Source organism: Ceratotherium simum, chromosome 17 (assembly GCF_057802395.1).
Source record: "Ceratotherium simum simum isolate JZ-2026a chromosome 17, ASM5780239v1, whole genome shotgun sequence".
NCBI lineage: Eukaryota > Metazoa > Chordata > Mammalia > Perissodactyla > Rhinocerotidae > Ceratotherium > Ceratotherium simum.
In genome coordinates this window covers 40,342,068-40,362,681 of record NC_141916.1, presented here as the reverse complement: position 1 = coordinate 40,362,681, position 20,614 = coordinate 40,342,068, and the positions used below count along the sequence as shown (strand labels likewise).

At 36.4% G+C, this 20,614-nt stretch overlaps 1 protein-coding gene across 1 annotated transcript in view; it reads left to right on the top strand.

The window, feature by feature from the left end:
* The window catches only part of SLCO1B3 (solute carrier organic anion transporter family member 1B3), a 70,347-nt gene extending 63,855 nt beyond the window's left edge, over positions 1-6,492 (top strand). Inside the window, exons 12-14 of the mRNA XM_087441979.1 lie at positions 615-679; positions 3,489-3,606; positions 6,248-6,492. Of these exons, the coding sequence (XP_087298105.1) occupies positions 615-679; positions 3,489-3,606; positions 6,248-6,461 (397 nt within the window). The 3' untranslated portion in view covers positions 6,462-6,492. The remainder of the gene's footprint in view (positions 1-614; positions 680-3,488; positions 3,607-6,247) is intronic.
* The last annotated feature ends 14,122 nt before the right edge of the window (positions 6,493-20,614 follow it).

Here is a 20,614-nt window from a genome sequence, read left to right as displayed (position 1 = left end):
AGTGTCATCAGGTCATTGAACATATAAAAATGGAATTGTGAAAATAACTTTCTAAATGCAAGAGTGAGTTAATTGCTCAGAGAAGATGCAAATGTGCTTGCTACCTTTAAAACGACATTTAAATACAGTAGACGCTACAATACAGATACCTTTTTTGACCCTCCTGGTTATATTCTGTAGTTCATGAATCATATTCGTCAACTTTTCTGTTAACAGCAATGGTCAAAAGCTCTGCTAACACCTAGACCTAGATTATAGTATCTGCTCATATTGCCTGTGTTGACTGAATAGACACAGAAAATCAGTTTCTTCACAGGCATAATAAATTCTGTTCCAACCACTGTCGCATAGGATTTCATAAGGATCAAATGTGAACATGTTTGTTAAATTGTCCGGAAATCATAACACATTAAATAAATAAGGGAATAATAACTATTATCATTCAGATGTTTTCCTTTTAAAACAACTAAAAATATAACTTTAAATAGTGTCAGCTATTCCCTTGAGGGTTTTCATTTTATAATGAAGAACAATGACACAGAAATGTTTTAATATTGGTTGTAGTTTGGTATTTTAGAGACGTTTAATGTTTCTTTGCCTTTATCTTATTTCAGAACCGTTCAACCTGAACTGAAATCACTTGCAGTGGGTTTCCATGCACTAATTATACGAGCACTAGGTATGACAAATACACGATTATAAATTCAAGATATAAATTTTTATGTCAAAGCTTAAAGACTGAATGCAATTAATTTCCAATTATAAGAAAGTAAAAAAAAAAGTATAAGTAAAAAACGTTTTCTTTTGTGGCAAATGAAAAATAAGAGAGAGAGGAAAACTGAGTGACCTGAAAGACAATTTGATTGATAATTCTAGTTAAAGTCGAATTAGAAAAAGGAATCATCATGTTTGTTTTACACTCTAACACAAAGATAAGTGTCTCTCAAAGTTTTTCTTTTTTGAGATTTAGGAATATTTCTTCCCACAGGCAGAGAGGAGGGCCTTCCTTCTACATGAGGGAGATAATGCCCAAAACAGCTTGGGAGGCCTGGGAATCTGGTCAGGCTGAGACTGTGAAACAACAGAGGCGGACTTTCACTGCCCCACTCCAGCTGCCTAGTTCTCTAAGGCTGGGGCAGCTAATCTTGATCAGAAGTTAAAAATGCAAGAGGGAATGAGAACTAAAACTCTAGAATTGAGCATCTTGGAATACGGGAGTGTTCTGAACAAAAGAAGGCTCAGGAAATTGTGTTTTTGCTGTAAAAGAGTAAGGTTGTATACTCCAGAGGTTAAAGGCCTATTTCTAAATATTCAAACGAGGTGATTAGTGTAAGATTTAGGAAAGCATCCTTTCTCCCTTACTGCCATTCGGCGTAGACAGTACAGATTCCTCTAGTTAACAGCTTCTAACCTAACTCCTGTGCGCGTCCCTTTGTAATACCTGTTGACATTATATGCTTATTCCTGGGAAGTAGGAAAAGGGCCTCATTCATCCAGGGATTGGGGTGGAAGACTGATCATGGCTGGGAGCCCACTGATAGCAGAAGGAGAAAGAAGTAGGAGGGGTCAATCCCTGGGACCCTTTGCAAGCAACAGAAGGGACATAACTCTATGCCCAAATTACAATGGAGAAGTTGTATATTTGGGGAGAAAGCCACAGATCCTCAAAGGTAAAAAGAGGAACTCTAAAGGGCATGGGAGAGAAGAAGATGGAAATGCTGCAGGATTCCATTCCACTTCTCTTCCCAGCATTCCCTTCTGTGCTTCTCTAATCTCTCAGGCTCTGTCCATACTGGCAGTTCCTCTAGATCTGATGGAGATGCCTCACTCCCAGAATCTAGGCTAGAAAATGCAATCTGGGGATCTAGTATTCCTTCTGATATGCTAAAATGAGACTGATAATAGAGGAAGTTCCTCTAGCGACATAAATTAGGAAAAAAGGAATTTTGCCATCCTAATTGTGAGCACCTATTTTGATATGTCCAATGTATGACACAAGAGAACCTAACTGCTTCTATGGGAAAAATACATACTGAGTACCAAACTTCCAATCCACAAACAATTGTCTTAACTACAACGTATATGTAAATTGTGGAAGGTCTATATAATGTATTAAACTGAAAGTAATGGAGGTTATTTAAAGTTTTAAAATTCCAATAATGATTAAGGCCAAGTTTGTCGCCTAAAATACTTAAATCATCGTTTGGTCAAACCAGTGGCATTATATGGGGAAAATTAATTATTGGCATATATTTTTCATTTTTCAAAGGGTGTCTGTGACTTGTGGAAACCTGCAAATTTCTCACCCATTTTCTCAGTACCAGTTTTCCTCAGATATGTCGGCCCCAGACACCAGTCTCTCGTCATCCTAAGATGTCTACTCTCAGAAAATTGAGACTGATTAAAAGTAAATGGAAACAGTAAAATTGTGAAATATAAATCGCTACCATTTTTTATGTAACAAAATAAAAATTGAAAATCATTCGTCAAAATATAAAAAAGAACAAAGTAAAATCATGACTATTTCAGTCCCGCTGTCTGAAGGCTAGATCTCTACTAGCACGTCCCTGACATATTGGTTACATTACCAATACTTAGAACTAGGAGTCAGTCTCAGAGTTTCTTGAAATAGCAGTAAGAGCAGATGGGCACCTCTGCTGTAGGGCAATATATGTTTCCTGAAAAGCCACACATTCTGCAAAATCATACACCACAAATAAAAATTGGATTAGGCACAGAACACTGGAATTATTGTGCATATAGGCATTATTGTGATCAGAACATTAACAGAAACAAAATTCAGCACCACAGGGCCCACCTTGGACAGCCCAGGCTGCTTCAGGAGGGATTAAAATGCCATCACGGGAGAGAAAATGCAGGATGTGAGCTCTAAGGAAGCAGAGCTCTGAGCGGAGAGAGAGGGATGACCCGCCAGGAGCCCAGCACTCTGTGAACTGGGCCTGTGCTTCTCTGGGGAGGGAATCCTAGTGTTGCCTTCACTTTTTCATTTTCTTAAAAATAGAGTTGGAGAATCTCCTGCCTTTTTGTGGTTGAACTGAGTGCTTTTTCCTTTCTCTGTGAGGTTATAATTCTACTCCCACTATTCCAGCTCTCCTTGCCTAAGAAAAATTACATATGAACCAACATAACTTCCCTGTTTTACTGTCAACATTCTCCTTTTTTACCAATCATTGGCATGGTAAGATAAATGGCATTATAAGAACAGAGTGTACAGGCATATGATGTTCCTTCTTCCCCATGTGTGTTGGGAGGGTGAGGGTAAATAAGAGACGTCTATATTACTTTGTGGTTTGAGCCTTTGAGATTCCTAACAATCTTGATTCTCGAATAGATTTAAGCCAAAACAATGGGAGAGTCCTCCAAAATTTTCAGCTTTTACTTAATCCAAAATGTATCAATGTGGAATATCACCCAATCACATTTGAAACATGTTCCTTGGTTTGGCATCTTCTCATCTCATGTTGCAGGAGGAATTCCAGCTCCTATATATTTTGGGGCTCTGATTGATAGAGCGTGTATGAAGTGGTCTACCAACGACTATGGGAATCGAGGGTCTTGTAGGATATATAATTCCACATTGTATGGGTAAGTTGTCTTAAGTATATTTCATTAATAGATCTTTTCCTCTGACTATATTAATTCCTAAAGGATGAGATGTATTTTCAGTATAACAATAATATTAATAATTATAGCCACCATTTAATGAACTTTGTATTCAGTGTTGTATCAGGCAATGTGGCCTCTCATTTTAATATTCATAGAAAGTGTAGGAGATCGATTTTTTCTTTTTCCTTAAATATGAAAAAACTAAGATTCAAAAAGAATGAGTAAGTTGTTCAAAATCATACAGCTAATAGAAAAAGATTTGAAATTTGTCATCAAATCTTTTCTGTTTCCACAAACACTCCTAATACTAAAAAAGAGAGAAAAAAATACCCCTGTATTCAATAGTCTCTGACTTCTCTAGGAAGACACAAAATGACCTGCTGGGGCTCTGGTCACAGGTCAATGGGGAAAAATTGTTTCTATACTCTTCTATTCATAGGAAAACAACTGGATGGCCACCTAGAAAAAAATAGTTGCAATAATATCTTAACCTTAAGTAAAAATTAATTGCAGACTAATCAAACATATAAATTTAAAATATGAAACTACAAGTATTAGAAGAAATCATGGTAGAATTTCTTTTAATTATCTATGGAGTAGGAATGTGTTTCTAAATATGACCCAAACCTGAAAAACCATACTAGAAAAAAATGATAAAATAGTTTTAGAACTCTGTGTTACAAAAATTCTTAAGCAAATTTCAAACACAAAATGTAAATTGGCAAAGGAATTTGTAACTCACGACACAGGCACAAGTCAAATATCCTAAATATATCAACAGCTCTTATAAAACAAAAATAAACAGTACCAAATGCTGGCAAGGATGTGGAACAACAGGAACTCTCTTTCATTGCCGGTGGGAATGCAAAATGGTACAGCCACTTTGGAAGACAGTCTGACAGTTTCCTACAAAGCTAAACATAGGCTTATTGTATGATCAAATGATTGTGCTCCTTGGTGTTTAGCCAAATGAGTTGGAAACTTATGCCCCCACAAAAACCTGCACATGAATCTTTATAGTAGCTTTATTCATAATTGCCGAAAAATGGAAGCAATCAAGATATCCTTCAATAAGTGATTGGATAAACAAATGGTGTACACTCATGCAACAGAATGTTATTCAGCAATAAAAAGAAATGAGTTATCAAGCTACAAAAACACAAGGAGGAAGAACCTTAAATGCACATTGCTAAATGAAAGAAGGCAGTCTGAACAGGTCTGTACTGTATAATTCCAACTATGTGACCTTCTTTCATAAAGTTTGCACCATTCCAGCCAGCTGGAAATAACTATCCTTCTTCAGAACCCTTAGCACTTTGCAGCTCACTCATGGCCCTTATCACTTTCCTTTTGATTGTTGCCTAAAATTGCCTCAAGTATCTTGCAAAGTAACTGCCTGACGATTATCTAAAGTGGAATTTTTAAAAGGAGCTGTGCATTCACCAGTGAATACACAACAAAAAGTTAATAGTCACCTTATGATTTTTTGGATTTAATATTTTGAGGCAACCTGATAATTGTTCATTGATTTTATCTAACATAGACAAATAATATCCACAACTCCTAATCCATGGAGTGAAAATCTACGTTACGATAGCATTCCTAAATCTACATCCAACTTATTGATGTTTTCTCAACAACAGTCACATAACCAGAAAACCATATTAATTTTTCTCGATAGCAATGAAAATTTTGAAAAGTTTAACCTTGGTGTACAACTACTTGATATAACCCCAGCATGAGGCAAATATATTTGAAAACTTTTAAAATACTTCTTTCATCGTATTTGGTACACCACAACATCCTATTACAATTTTAATACACCTAAGCTTAAAAAGCTCAAAATTATACAATTAATTCCATTCATCTTCAGTTAAACCTAATAATTGTTCAAAGTATTTTTTGCATAAAGCTTGTCAACATTTAGTTAACGATGTCATGAGGCCAGTTAGTGCTTCCTACCCTATTAGGTTGTGGTCATTAATCTTTCCTGCTCATTACAATCACTGGAGGAGCTTTGAAAAATACTAATTTCTGTGTCCCACCTTCAGAAATTGTGACTGAATTGGCCCGGGCATGGCACTTTTTTAAAATCTCCTCAGGTGATTGTGGTGTGCAACCAAAGTTGAGACTCACAAGAATAGGCCATGTGTGCTCAGTAATTTTGTGTGGTTTTGTTACAAACTTCCAGTAGGCCACATGGCACAGGTTTGTGGACTGCATTTAGCCTATAAGCTAAACATTGGCTCCTGGTTCAATCTAAAAGGATTCAATTTGATTATCTCACAGTCCATTCATTTCCTTTATAATCGGTTACCATTACATATTAACTAATCTGTCTTCGAGAAAGTTAAACATTCTGAATATACTTTAGCTTATGAAAAGCACTTGGGTAGATCATTAACCACCTTCAGTTTCTGTGGCTTAATATCCCTTTTAAAATAATCAAAAACTCCTTATGCTTCAATAAGACGAATCATTAGAATTGCTGCCTTAATATTTTTATGTATAATTTCAAACATCATTTTTTTCTTTTAAGGTCTTCTGCATATTGGAGAGCAACACTGTAAATTGTTCCATCCAATTTAAAATGAAAATTGACCTTTTTCTCTTTTCACAGATATACCTACTGGGGCTTGATGGACAGCTTAAAATTCTTAGCATTTATTTTATATATTGTATTGATTTTCACTATGAAGAAAAAATATCAAGGAAAAGATACTAAGCAATCAGAAAATGGAAAAAAAGCCATGAATGAAGCAAACGTAGAATCCTTAAATAATGATGGACATTCTGCACCTCCAGCCAGAACAAAGAATGAAACACATATATAAGGGGAGAAAAAAATTCTTCTGTTGCTGTTGTTTCCAGCCAACGTTGTATTAATTCAGGAAGATGTTATTTTTGAGCGGTTCCCCCTCCTTTCACTGACATACTTCACACTCTTTAGTGATGATGGAACAATGAATCACCTATGAATTTATAGTAATAAAATCAATTATCAATGAAAAGGAATGAGAGTTCTCATTGTTAGGATACAGCTATGCATTTGTGGTTAAGATTTGAATGTATGATCCATACAGATTTAAAGTGAGAGGTATGGATGGTATATAATGGAAGAAAAAGTATTTGCTTTTCTTCCAAGCAAATACTTTTCACCAAGCCCCAGTAGGTATATCTGTGAATTTGCTCAGGTCATTGTAACCCAATAAAACCAGTGACTCGAAAATAGGGGGAGGTGAAAAGGGAGGAGAGAAATGAATAGCCTAAATAAAGAGAGAAGCCTTTTTTTAAAACAGTTTGGACCATGTTACTCAAGCTTGACGCCTAGTATGATGAAGGATTTATGCTATCATGATGTTTGTCATTCACGTATTAAGTCAAATATTTCACAAACCTTATTAAATATAATCTGAAGTTGTTTTTGACTAGCAACCTCTGATCTCACGTTAAAATACTGCTGAAGAAATAGGGATAATCGAAAATTTGCAAGCTATGACTATAAGATAAGCTATCACAGAATGTGTTAAGCTTCTTTTGGGCCCATGGAAATGGGTAGAGAAAAACTGACATTAACTTGAGAAAGCAAAGCCCATTTAAAAACTGTCTTCATTCCATCTGTCTGCTGTCTGGAAGAAGTGGAGTCTGCCCCGGATAATTTCCCAGCTATCTCTCAACTGCATGATTTTTTGTGTGTTTATTTGTTTGTTATTGGTGCAAAGAGACATCCTTCACATCACCACAAGCAGCAGAAGGAGGAAAGTGAATGAGAACAAATAGTTGAATATTGCATTTGCTAGTGACAGCAGCTTTATTATGGTGAATGCTAGAAATTGTAGTTTTTATTCTCAGTAGGTTAAAAAAAATTTGAGGGGCATCGGAATCACCTGTAAAACATTTTTTTAAAGAAACCAATCATGTAACTACCCCAGAGATTCTGATTCAAAACATTTGTAATGCAGCCTGGACATCTCCCTTAAAAAAAAAAATCCTTATAGAGCCCTTGATAGAGAGAGACAGAAAAACAAGCCACAGGACAGGAGAAGATATTCCTGAATATAGTGACGTCACATATCATGGATTCCTGCTAGAATCTGAGAATTGGCCTAGAAGTTATATACATTAACCTATTCTCAAGCTGTAGAGTTGAGAGAAGATTCATTAATCACACAAGCAGAAATGCGGAAAAACCACCCACATGCTAGGTTACTATGTAACAAGTCTGAGGGGATCTTGTCTCAGTAAAAAATAAAGAGAGGGGCCGGCCTCATGGCTTAGCAGTTAGGTGTGCGTGATCCGATACTGGCGGTCCGGGTTCGGAACCTGGGCGCGCACCGAAGCACCGCTTGTCCAGCTATGCTGAGGTGGCGTCCCACATGCAGCAGCATGTGCAACTACGACATACAACTATCTACTGGGGCTTTGGGGAGAAAAAGGGGAAAAAAAGGAGGAGGATTGACAATAGATGTTGGCTTAGGGCCAGTCTTCCTCAGTAAAAAGAGGAGGATTGGCATGGATGTTAGCTCAGGGTTGATCTTCCTCAAAAAATAAATAAATAAATAAATAAAGAGAGAAAACTATGGAGTTGCTTTTTAAAACATTGCAAAGGGGCCGGCCCAGTGGGGCAAGTGGTTAAGTGCGCGCGCTCTGCTGCGGTGGCCCAGGGTTGGCCAGTTCGGATCCCGGGCGTGCACTGACGCACCGCTTGTTAAGCCATGCTGTGGCAGCGTCCCATATAAAGTAGAGGAAGATGGGCATGGATGTTAGCCCAGGGCCAGTCTTCCTCACAAAAAAAAAAGAGGAGGACTAGTATCAGATGTTAGCTCAGGGCTGGTCTTCCCCACAAAAAAATAAAATAAAATAAAATACATTGCAAAGAAAATAAAGGCAACATCTCAAACGTTTATTTATTCAACAATTATTGAGTGTCAAATATCTGTTAAGCAAAATGAAATATAATAGTAACAAAAACAAAGATGGACACCACCTCATGTAGCTTACACTTTAAAGGAGGAGAAGACCATTAACAAAATTAAATTATAAAATGTCATAAAATTATAAAATGAGACAAATTAAAGGAATAAATTTATATTTACAGATGTGATATGTACAGTGAAGGAAAGGAACATGAAAACATATAGCTCAGATTATTTGATCTACTTGAGAATCCAAGAATCCAGAATAAATAGTAATTCTTATTTCAATGGCATTTATTGAATAGGAGTATAAATACTAGGGAAGAGAGAACCCTATGCCTCTGAGTAAAATACCAGCTCCCCCAGGAGGGGACAAGAGTGAGGCCAAGGCACTGGATCCAAAACCATGTCTCTCTGGGCCTGCTATGCTCCACTGAGGGAGCTCAAGGGGGTGAACTGTGCACAGAGGGACACTCAGCTTTCTCTGATCACCTTAAACCCATCAATAGAAATGAAGCAGGAGATGCAGGTACTCAAGTAAGAGTCTGCTTCTCCAGTTTGCCTCCATGACAAGGGGTCACGAGGGAACCCAGTTGCCACCCCTCCTAATTTTGATGCTCATAGTTTCACTGAGACCATCTGCCCTGAAATCTGTCAGGACTAATCTCCTTGTGTCAGTCACCTAAAATGCTCCAGAATTCCAAGTCATCTCTAATTCCTCTGCTTCTAAATTCCATAAGTCTAATTTCCACACACTTCTTATTATTTACTTTCTCTCTCTTTTTTTTTTTTTTGGTGAGGAAGATTAGCCCTGAGCTAATGTCTGTTGCCAATCTTCCTCTTTTTGCTGAGGAAAATTGGCCCTGGGCTAACATCCATGCCCATCTTCCTCTACTTTATATGTGGGACGCCTGCCATAGCATGGCTTGATAGGCAGTGCGTACATCTGCCCCCAGGATCTGAACCTGCAAACTCTCGACCACCAAAGCGGAGCACACTGAACTTATCCACTATGCCATGGGGCCTACCCCCAAAGCAAACATATTTTAAGTGATTTGGTATTATTTCAAGAGTAGCACAGATTCCTCCATTCTCTCCAAAAATTCCCCCACCTTTTCATGGTTGCTTGAAATTCCTATAAGTAGAAATGAAGACTATAATTCCCCACTGGCACTTTTTGTGTCCCACTCACTTCAGCATGAGCATGGCTGTCTGCTCAAAGAATTCGCTTTGAGAGTTCTTCTGTATTCCCTCTACTTCCCTGATTAACTCATAGCTGAGAAAACAAAAGCAGCTTTCTTCACAAAATGATGCAATACATTTTTAACAAAAATGTCATCTAATTGGCATTTTCTTGGCACAAGTATTTAAAAGATATGAATAACTGTACAGCCTCATAGGCTGAGACACGGTTGATCTGGACATTACCTATCTGATGCATAGGTTAATTAGACAGCATCAATAATTTACTCAGAAGGAAGTAAGAAAAGCCAGGAGACCTAGCATGATTCTCTTGGTCCCCTGGATTCCACTTAGTACAGAAAATAGGGCATTTAAATTTTACTGAAGAATTTTCTTTCTCCTCTATTTCTAATATATCACCTTATGCTCTCACGAAAGAATGAAATCCTAATAGTAACAAATTGTAAACAGTTTAAACTGTTCTCCAAACTCCATAATTAATTGGGATTGATAACAACATCAATTTCTAGAATCCAGGAATCAGAAAGAAAAATTAGAATGCAAATTATGGGCAAATGCTGAGATAAATTCAAATAGTTCTTTAAAAACTGGCAGAGTAGCATATATGTTGCATCCCTCTGCCATGATGGTAGGAGATCCATGAAGATTCCACAAAAATAGAGAAAAACATAAGTATATCCATAAAAATTCAGGTGTTACAGTCTACAATGTGATCTTGACAGGAGATGGAGGAAGAAAGTAAAGAGGTAAAGAGAGCTGAGAGCATGATTAAGTACTTTTCTTATTAGGAAGCAGATATTATCACTGAAAAGTTTTGAAATTGATAAGCAAAACATAAATGTATTTAAGAATTTCGATAATCAGGTTAACCCTTTGAAAGATACAGCTGTAAAAGCAGCAGAAGAAAATCCAATATATAAAATGGAAAGCAAAATACAAAAATAAGAAGCAAAATAAGAAAGAAAAGTAAACAGAATAAATGACATAAAACGGCAAACATATCCTGTCATGATAATTACAATAAATATAAGTGGGTTAAACTCACCAATCTCAGATTACAAAATCAGATTAGCAAATTGTCTATGAAGTGAAATGGAAGATGGAAGATTGAAAATAAAGGGAAGGAAAAAGATATGAGGCAATAATGAACCAAAAGAAAACTAAAATTGCAATTTTAATAAGAAACAAAATAGAATTCCCTGAAAGACATGAGTAAAAGATAAAGAAGAAAATTAAATGCTGCTAATAATAGAAGTATAATGATCAAAGGCACATTTGCATTCTACAATATAGCCTCCAAATATATAAATTCAGAAACTGACAGAATTAAGGGGAGGAATACATCAGTTATTTCTAGAGATTTTAACATCCATCTCTGAAAACCGATGGATTAAGCGGACAAAAACAAGTATAGATTTACAGAATTTAGATAAGATAATGATTTACTTCAATTCAAGAGATATAGAACTGTATACTCAAAATGCAGAAGTTATATGTCCTTTTCAGAAACACATGAAACACCCAAAATTGACCATGAACTAGGCCCCAAAGAAAGCCTTAATAGTCTCCCCAAAACCCCATGTTCCAGATTATGTGCTCTCAACATAAAAATGAATTAATAATGAAAGGATACTTACAGAAACTTCTCATAGATATGGAAATTATATAACACACAAATAAATTTTGGTTTGGTGTGGTAAATAATACAATAAATTTCAAAATAGTTAGAAATAAACTTCATGGAAAATACTAGTTGAGGCATCGCTAAAGCAATACTTGAAAGGAAATGTATGGTCTTATATACATTAATCAAAATGAACAAATGATCAGATGTCAGCATCATGGTGGAGTGAGCTTCCCTCATTGAACTCTTCCCCTCTAAGACACAACCAAAAGGACATTCATATTCCAACAGAAGTTATTCACACAGCACAAGGGACCTCTGGGGCACCCACGCAACCATACTCCCGAGGGCTTAGCTACTGCAGTCTACAGAGGAAGTGGAAGGAGGTAAGAGGAGCACACTTTCTTCCCTAAAGACTGTGACCCTGAGGCTGAGACCACACTTCTCTTGGGGGTGGGGGTGGGTGCTGCCCTCTGTGGGAAAACCATCACTCTCCAAAAGCCCTCACAGCCCTTGGGGAATTCCCCTGCAGAGGGAGCAGAACTGTTACTAGGGTACCTTCAACAAGCTAGCACTTCAGGGGAGCAGGGAGCAACAGTGAGGTGAGAGACCTCTGGGATTGGGGAGGCTAAAGTAGGCATCCTCCCCACTTGCCCACCTGGGGCTTCAGCACAGCAGCCCTACAGCCTCAGCTCGGCTGTGCTTCAGCATGGCTCCAGCCTCAGCACCAGCAGCAGTGGCCCTCCGATGCCCTGGCCCCAGTGGCAGCTGCCCCCCTGAGCCCCAGGCCCAGTGGCTCTGGCTAACCCACGCCCAGGCCCCAGCTGCCCAGCTCTACTGTGGATGGCCCCAGCTGCTCCAGCTCGACCAGCCCCAGCTGCATCAGCTTGACTGCTCCCCACACCCAGCTCCTTCAGCTTGACCACACCCCAGCTCCAGCTGCTTTAGCTTGGCTGTGCTCAGGCTCCAGCTGCTTTGGCCTCAGTTACTTTGGCCCAGCCACCCTCCAGTTCCAGCTTCTTTGGCTCAGCCACGCTCCAGCTCCAGCTTCTTCAGCCCAGCCATACTTTAGCTCCAGCTCTTCAACCCAGTTGCACTGCAGATCCAATTGTTCCTGTGCTCCAGCTCCAGCTGCTTCTGCACAGTTGAAGCTTGGCCATGCTCCGGCTCTGGCTTCTTCAGCCCACCTGTGCCTGAGCTCCAGCTACTTTGGCCTAGCTGCACTTCAGTCCCAGCTGTTCCTGCACTCCAGCTCCAGCTGTTGCCATGCTCCAGACGCAGCAGCCTCTGCTCAGCAACACTTCAGCTCAGCTGCAGGCCGACCAGAGCATCTGCAGATTGAGGCAGTCACAGAATACACAGCTCTTGACCCCCCCACCTAGCGGTGGCAAGAGGAAACTGCGACCAGATATTTTCAATATGAGGAAAAATAAGCCAACACCAACAGACACTATGCAAAAATATATTAAATATCAAGACCAAAAGGAAAATGACAAGCACTCAGAAATCAACCCTGAAAGTACAGAAATGTATAACCTTAATGACAGAGAATTCAAAACAGCTATCATAAAAAAGCTCAATGAAATACAAGAAAATACAGATAGACAATTCTTCACAAAAGAGATTGAAACTATAAAGAAAAACCAATCAGTAATCTTAGAGATGAAAAACACAATAGAGGAGATAAAGACAAATCTGGAAGCCTTAAGCATCAGAGCTGATAATATGGAGGAAAGAATTAGAAATATTGAGGACAGCAATGCAGAAATGCTCCAGATGGAGGAGGCAAGAGAAGTAAGACTAAAATGAAATGAAGAAGCTCTCTGAGAAATATCTGACTCAATTATGAAATCCAACATAAAGGTTATAGGTATTCCAGAGGGAGAATAGAGGGGAAAAAGCAGCAGAGAACTTGTTCAAAGAAATAATAGCTGAGAACTTCCCAAACCTGGGGAAGGAGCTGGAAATACCAGTGAATAAAATCAATAGATCTCCTAAATATATCAACATGGAAAGACCCTCTCTAAAGCATATAGTAATAAAGCTGTCAAAAGTCAATGACAAAGAAAAAATATTAAGGGTAGCTAGACAAAAAATAAATAAATAAATAACATACAAAGGAATTCCTATCAGGCTCTTAGCCAATTTCCTGACAGAAACTTTACAGGTTAGGAAATAGTGGAACGATATATTCAAAATTCTGCAAGACAAAATCTTTCAAAATATGCTATCCAGTGAAAATATCCTTCAGATATGATGAAGAAATAATAACTATCCCTGATAAACAAAAGCTAAGGAAGTTCATTGTCACAAGACCCCCACTACAAGAAGTGCTCAAGAAAGCCCTCATGCCAGAGGATGAAAAGAGAAAGGGGATACAAAGTTTTGAACAAATAGAAAAATAGGTAGACAAAACCAGAAAAATTACAGCTTTCTATCAGAATAGATTAGCAAACACTTAATTGTAAAACCAAAGATCAAGAGAAGGAAAACACCAAAAATAAATATAACCTCATCACTTTAAACACAAACTCACAACACAAGACGGAATAAGTTCTGACGACAATAACTTAGAAGGACAAGAGGAAAGGGATAGAATCGAGTTAGTCTAAGGAAATAAGAGGCCATCAGAAAATGAACTATCATATCCACAAGATTGTTTTTATATAAACCTCATGGTAACCACTAAACAAATAATCAGAACAGAGTCACACCCAATAAATAAAGAGAAAACTAAGAGAACCACCATACAGAACTACCAAACAGAATTGGTAGTCCAAAACAGTCAGGACGAGAAACAAAAGAAATACAAAAGAACTGGAAAATGAGTGATAAAATAGCAACATTAAGCCTTCATATTACCTTAAATTTAAATGGACTGAACTCTCCAATCAAAAGACACAGAGTGGAGGGATGGATTAAAAAACAAGATCCAACAATATGCTGCCTCCAGGAAACACATCTCAGCTAGAAAGACAAACACAGGCTCAGGGTGAAAGGATGGAAGACAACGCTCCAAGTTAACGGCAAACAAAAGAAAGCAGGTGTTGCCATACTTATTTCAGACAAAGTTGACTTCAAGATAAAACAGGTAATGAGAGACAAAGTGGGGCAATATATAATGATAAAAGGGACACTCTACCAAGAAGACATATCACTTATAAATATATATGCACCCAGTGCAGGAGCACCAAAGTACATAAAGCAACTATTAACACTCCTAAGAGGAGATATTCACAACAACACAATAATAGTAAGGGATCTTAACACCCCACTTACATCAATGGATAGATCATCCAAACAGAAAGTCAATAGGGAAACAATAGACTTAAATGAAAAACTCGATGAGATGGACTTAGATATATAGAGAGCACTCCATCCAAACACAGCAGGTTACACATTCTTCTCTTGAGCACCTTTGAACACCCTCAAGAATAGACCATATGTTGGGAAGTAAGGCATGCCTCTACAGATTTAAGAAGATTGAAATCATAACAAGCAACTATTCTGACCATAATGACATGAAGCTAGAAATCAACTACAAGAAAAAAATAGGAAAGTGGCAAAGACGTGGAGATGAAACAACATGCTACTGAACAACCAAGAGATCATCGATGAAATCAAAGGAGAAATCAAATCATCTCCGGAGACAAATGAAAATTAGAATACATCGTACCAACTCATAAGGGATGCAGCAAAAGCAGTCTTGAGAGGGAAACTCATAGCAATACAGGCCCACCTTAACAAACAAGAAAAAGCTCAAATAAACAAGCTCAAACTATGCCTAACAGAATTAGAAAAATAAGAACAAACAAAGCCCAAAGTCAACAGAAAGAGGGAAATAATAAAAATCAGAGCAGAAATAAATGAAATCAAAACCAAAAAAACAGTAGAAAGGATCAATGAAACAAAGAGCTGGTTCTTTGATAAGATAAACAAAATTGACAAACCCTTAGCCAGACACACCAGGAAAAAAAGAGAAGGCTCAAATAAAAATAGAAATAAAAAAAGCAGAAATTACAATAGATACCATAGAAATACAAGGGATTATAAGGCAATACTATGAAAAACTATATGCCAACAAATTGGAGAATCTAGAAGAAATACATAAATTCTTAGAGTCATACAATCCCCCACAACTGAACAAAGAAGAAATAGAGAACCTGAATAGACCAATCACAAGTAAAGAGATTGAAACAGTAATTAAACACCTCCCAAGAAATAAAAGTCCAGGACCAGATGATTTCTCTAGAGAATTTTACCAAACATTCAAAGAAGATTTAATACCTATCCTTCTCAAACTATTCCAAAAAATAAAGGAAGATGGAACACTTCCTAACACATTCTATGAGGCCAACATCACACTGATACAAAAGTCAGACAAGGACAATACTAAGAAGGAAAACTATAGGCCAACATTGCTGGTAAATATAGATGCAAAAATCCTCTACAAAATATTGGCTAACCGAATACAGCAATACATTAAAAAAATCACACACCATGATCAAGTGGGATTTATACCAGGGACACAGGGATGGTTGAACATCCACAAATCAATCAATGTGATACACCACATTAACAAAATGAGGAATAAAAACCACATCATCATCTCAATAGATGCAAAAAAGACGTTTGACAAGATCCAACATCCATCTATGATAAAAACTCTCAATAAAATGGGTATAGAAGGAAAGTACCTTTAGATAATAAAGGCTATATATGACAAACCCACAGCCAATATCATACTCAAAGGGGAAAAACTGAAAGCCATTCCTCTGAAAACAGGAGCAAGACAAAGGTGCCCACTCTCACCACTCTTATTCAACATAGTAATGGAGGTTCCGGCCAGAGTAGTTAGACAAGAAAAAGGAATAAAAGGAATACGAATAGTTAATGAAGAAATGAAACGCTCACTGTTTGCAGGTGACAAGATTTTATATGTAGGAAATCCTAAAGAATCCATTGGAAAACTATCAGAAAAGATCAACAACTACAGCAAAGTCACAGCATACAAAATCAACTTACAGAAATCCGTTGCATTTCTATATTCCAACAACAAACTAACATAAAGAGAACTCAAGAAGACAACCTCATTTACAATTGCAACAAAAGTATAAAATATCTAGGAACACATTTAACCAAGGAAGTGAAAGACCTATACAATGAAAACAATAAGACATTATTTTGTGAAATCTATGATGACATAAAGAAATAGAAAAATATTCCATGCACATGGATTGGAAGAATAAACATAGTTAAAATGTCCATACTACCTAAAGCAATTTACAGATTCAATGCAATCCCTATCAGAATCCCAAGGACATTCTTCATGGAAATAGAACAAAGAATCCTGAAATTCATATGGGGCAACAAAAGACTCCGAATAGCTAAAGCAATCCTGAGAAAAAAGAACAAAGCTAGAGGCATCACAATCCCTGACCTTGAAACATACTACAAAGCTGTAGTAATCAAAAGAGCATGGTACTGGTACAAAAACAGACACACAGATCAATGGAACAGAATTGAAAGCCCAGAAATAAAATCTCACATCTACGGGCAGCTAATCTTTGACAAAGGAGCTAAGAACATACAATGGAGAAAAGAAAGTCTCTTCAATAAATGGTGGTGGGAAAACTGGACAGCAACTTGCAAAAGAATGAAAGTAGACCATCTTCTTTCACCATAGACAAAAACTAACTCACTGGAATAAAATATGGGCAGTATATTTTACAGTATTTATTATATTTTTACACTATTTGTCATTGGTCATAAAGGGATCTTTTCAAATTCCATGTCTACTCAGACAAGGGAAACAAAAGAAAAAATAAACAAGCGTGACTTCATCAGATTAAAGAGCTTCTACAAGGCAAATGAAACCAGGATCAAAATGAATAGGCAACTCACCAGTTGGGAAAAGATATTTGCAAACCATATATCTGACAAAGGATTAATCTCCATAGTATACAAAGAACTCACACAACTGAACAACAACAAAAAAACAACTGGATCAAAAAATGGGCAGAGGAAATTAACAGACACTTTTCCAAAGAAGATATACAGGTGGCCAATAGGCACATGAAAAGATGTTCAACATCCCTAATCATTAGGGAGACGCAAATCAAAACTACACTAAGATCATCTTACACCTGTTAGAACAGTGATAATCACCAAGACAAAAACAACAAATGCTGGAGAGGCTGTGGAGATGCAGGAACCCTAATTCACTGCTAGTGGGAATGCAAACTGGTGCAGCCTTTATGGAAAACAGTATAGAGATTCCTCAAAAAACTAAAAATAGAAATATCTTATGATCCAGCTATCCCACTACTGGGTATCTACCCAACGAACCTGAAATCAACAATCCAAAGAGGCTTATGCACCCCTATGTTCATTGCAGCATTATTCACTACAGCCAAGAAATGGAAGAAACCCAAGTGTCCCTTGACTGATGAATGGATAAAGAAGATGTGGTATATATATACCATGGAATACTACTCAGGCATAAAAAGACAAAATCGTCCCATTTGCAACAACATGGATGGACGTGGAGCGTATTATGTTAAGCTAAATGGGAGAGAAAGAGAAAGACAAACACTGCATGAGTTCACTCATAAGTGGAAAATAAGCTAACACATGGACAGAGAGAAATGATTGGCGTTTGCCAGGGGCAAAGGGAGTGGGGCTGGGCACAAGGGGTGAAGGGATGCATTTATATGGTGACTGACAAACAATAATGTACAACAAAAATTTCACCATAAAGAAAAAGAAAATAGACAAGTCATTGGCAATAATGACCAAGAAAAAATAAAGAAGGTGAAAATAAACAAAATATAGAAAAAAAAGGAAAATCCTTCAGATACATTAGATTATCAGAATGAGAAAATAATATTATAAATACTTATAAACTATCAAGCTTACAACAGGTATAAGCAGAAATGGAAAATGTGAATAGACGCTAACACTAAATAAATAGAAATAATAATCAAATATCACTGCCCAAATAAGCCCAATGTACAAGTAGTTTTACAGGTGAATTCATAAATATTTCAACAGATATTTAAAGCAAGTAGTTCCAGAAATTAAAAAATTGAAAATTAAAAAAAATAGAAAATTTACCAATTCATTTTGTGGGCCTAGAATGATTCCAAAACAAAAAAGAACAATAAGTCTGTGTTACTTATCAACATAGATACAACAATTTTCAATAAAATATTATCTAAACAAAGCAAATCGTATATAAAAACATATTGTGATTAAGTAGGGTTTTTCTCAGATACACAAACAGATAAACATAAAAAAATCTATAACTTTATTTCACTACATTAAAAATATTGAGTAGAAAAACTAAATATTTATGTTATCATAGATGCAGAAAAATATATTTAATAAAGTTTAATACCTATTTTATTATTAAAAACTCAGAAACTAGATGAAAACTATATACTAAAAATCTACAGCAAGCATCATACTTAATGGAAAATTTTATATGGTTTCCATTAAGGTTAGAAAAGAACAAGGAAACTCACTATCACCACCATAGTTTAACACAGTTTTGGAGGTCCAAGTTGATGCTATAAAAAAATTTCAAAAACCTAAGGTTTGGAAGTGAAGAGATAAAACTCTCCATATTTGCACATATTTCTACATAGAAAACCTAACAAAATAAACAAATTGTTAAAACAAATAAGAAAATTTGCTGGATTAAAAAGTAAACTTTAAAAAATCAACAGCATTCCTCTAACCAACAATAACCAACTAGAAAATATAAGAGAAAATAGTACCATTTACAATCACAAATACATACGTATTCACGTATGTATGCATGGGTATAAAAGAATACATATATGTTTGTAATTGTAAATGGTACCATTTTGTTTGTATGCACATATATGTATATATATGTGTGTGTATATGGTGTCTGTAAAAAATTTAAATAAATGGAAAGATATTCTATGTTCACAAATGTTTGATGTCAGATTTTCTCCAATTGATCTATGGAATCCACACAAACTCAATCAAAATTCATGTGTGAGTATAAAGATCCGTGCATTAACAGCTAAATCAGTTTGGAAGAAAAGAATAAAGGAAAAGTAAAGGTGACAGTGGTAAGTGAGTGAGGAAGAGTTACCATATGAGATATTAACATATGCAATGTCACAGTAATAAAATCAATATGGCACTGGAATGGAAACAGACAAAACAAACTGTGGAACAGAATAAGAATGAAAATATAGGCCCAAGTTATATTAAAAACTTGAGATACTATAAAGTTGGCACCACAAATTAATGAAGGACCTCTTATTCATGCTATGATGTTGGGAAAACTATTAGCGAAGAAAAATAACACTGAACATCTATCTCTCTTGAAACACTTACAAAGATAGACTTGCAATAGTTTAAAGAACTATATGTAAAAGGTAAAGCTGTAAAGCCAGTAGGATAAAATTTAGGGGGATATTTTTATAAATCAGAAATGTGGAAATACTTTTTAAATGTCATTCCCTGACACACGAACCCTAAGGTAAGAAAATTGTTAGATTTCTGTACAACAAAATTTAGGATTTAATTTCATAAGAGATACTGGGTAAAAATTAAAAGAAAAATGAGAGACTAGAAGATAATTGTATCACGTAAACAATATTACATTAATATCTAAAATTTAGACAGTAATCATCAAAATCATCAAGAATAATAGAGGAAATATAATGGAAAATGGGCAAAGAATATGAATAACCATCTTGAAGCAGAAACCTAAATAGCTAGAAAAAAGTTTGAAGAGATGCTTAAACTCACTGAATCAGGAAATCACGTATTAAAACATCAATGAGCTACCATTTTACACCCCTTGGAATAGTCAAAGTCAGAAAGTTAGATAATTCCAAGTGTTGGTGAGGCTATAAGGAGGTAGGAACTCCCATTCAGTGATGGTATGAGAATAACTCATAAGTACTAGTGGTACTTGGTGAATTTATCTATGCATGTGCCTTATGAACCAAAACAAGATTTATGGCACAATACCATCTGTGTGAATATAAAAATGTACACACACACACACACACACACACACACACAAAAACCCTTAATATTTTACAAAGGAAAATATATGTTTAAGAACATGTGTCTATCATATTAATGTGAGTGTTTATGGTGAGAAGCAGTGGGAAATGGAATGAAAAAAATAAAACTAAAATAAAACAAAAGAGAGAAAACTAACCCCAACATATGATGGTAATGTGCTATGAAC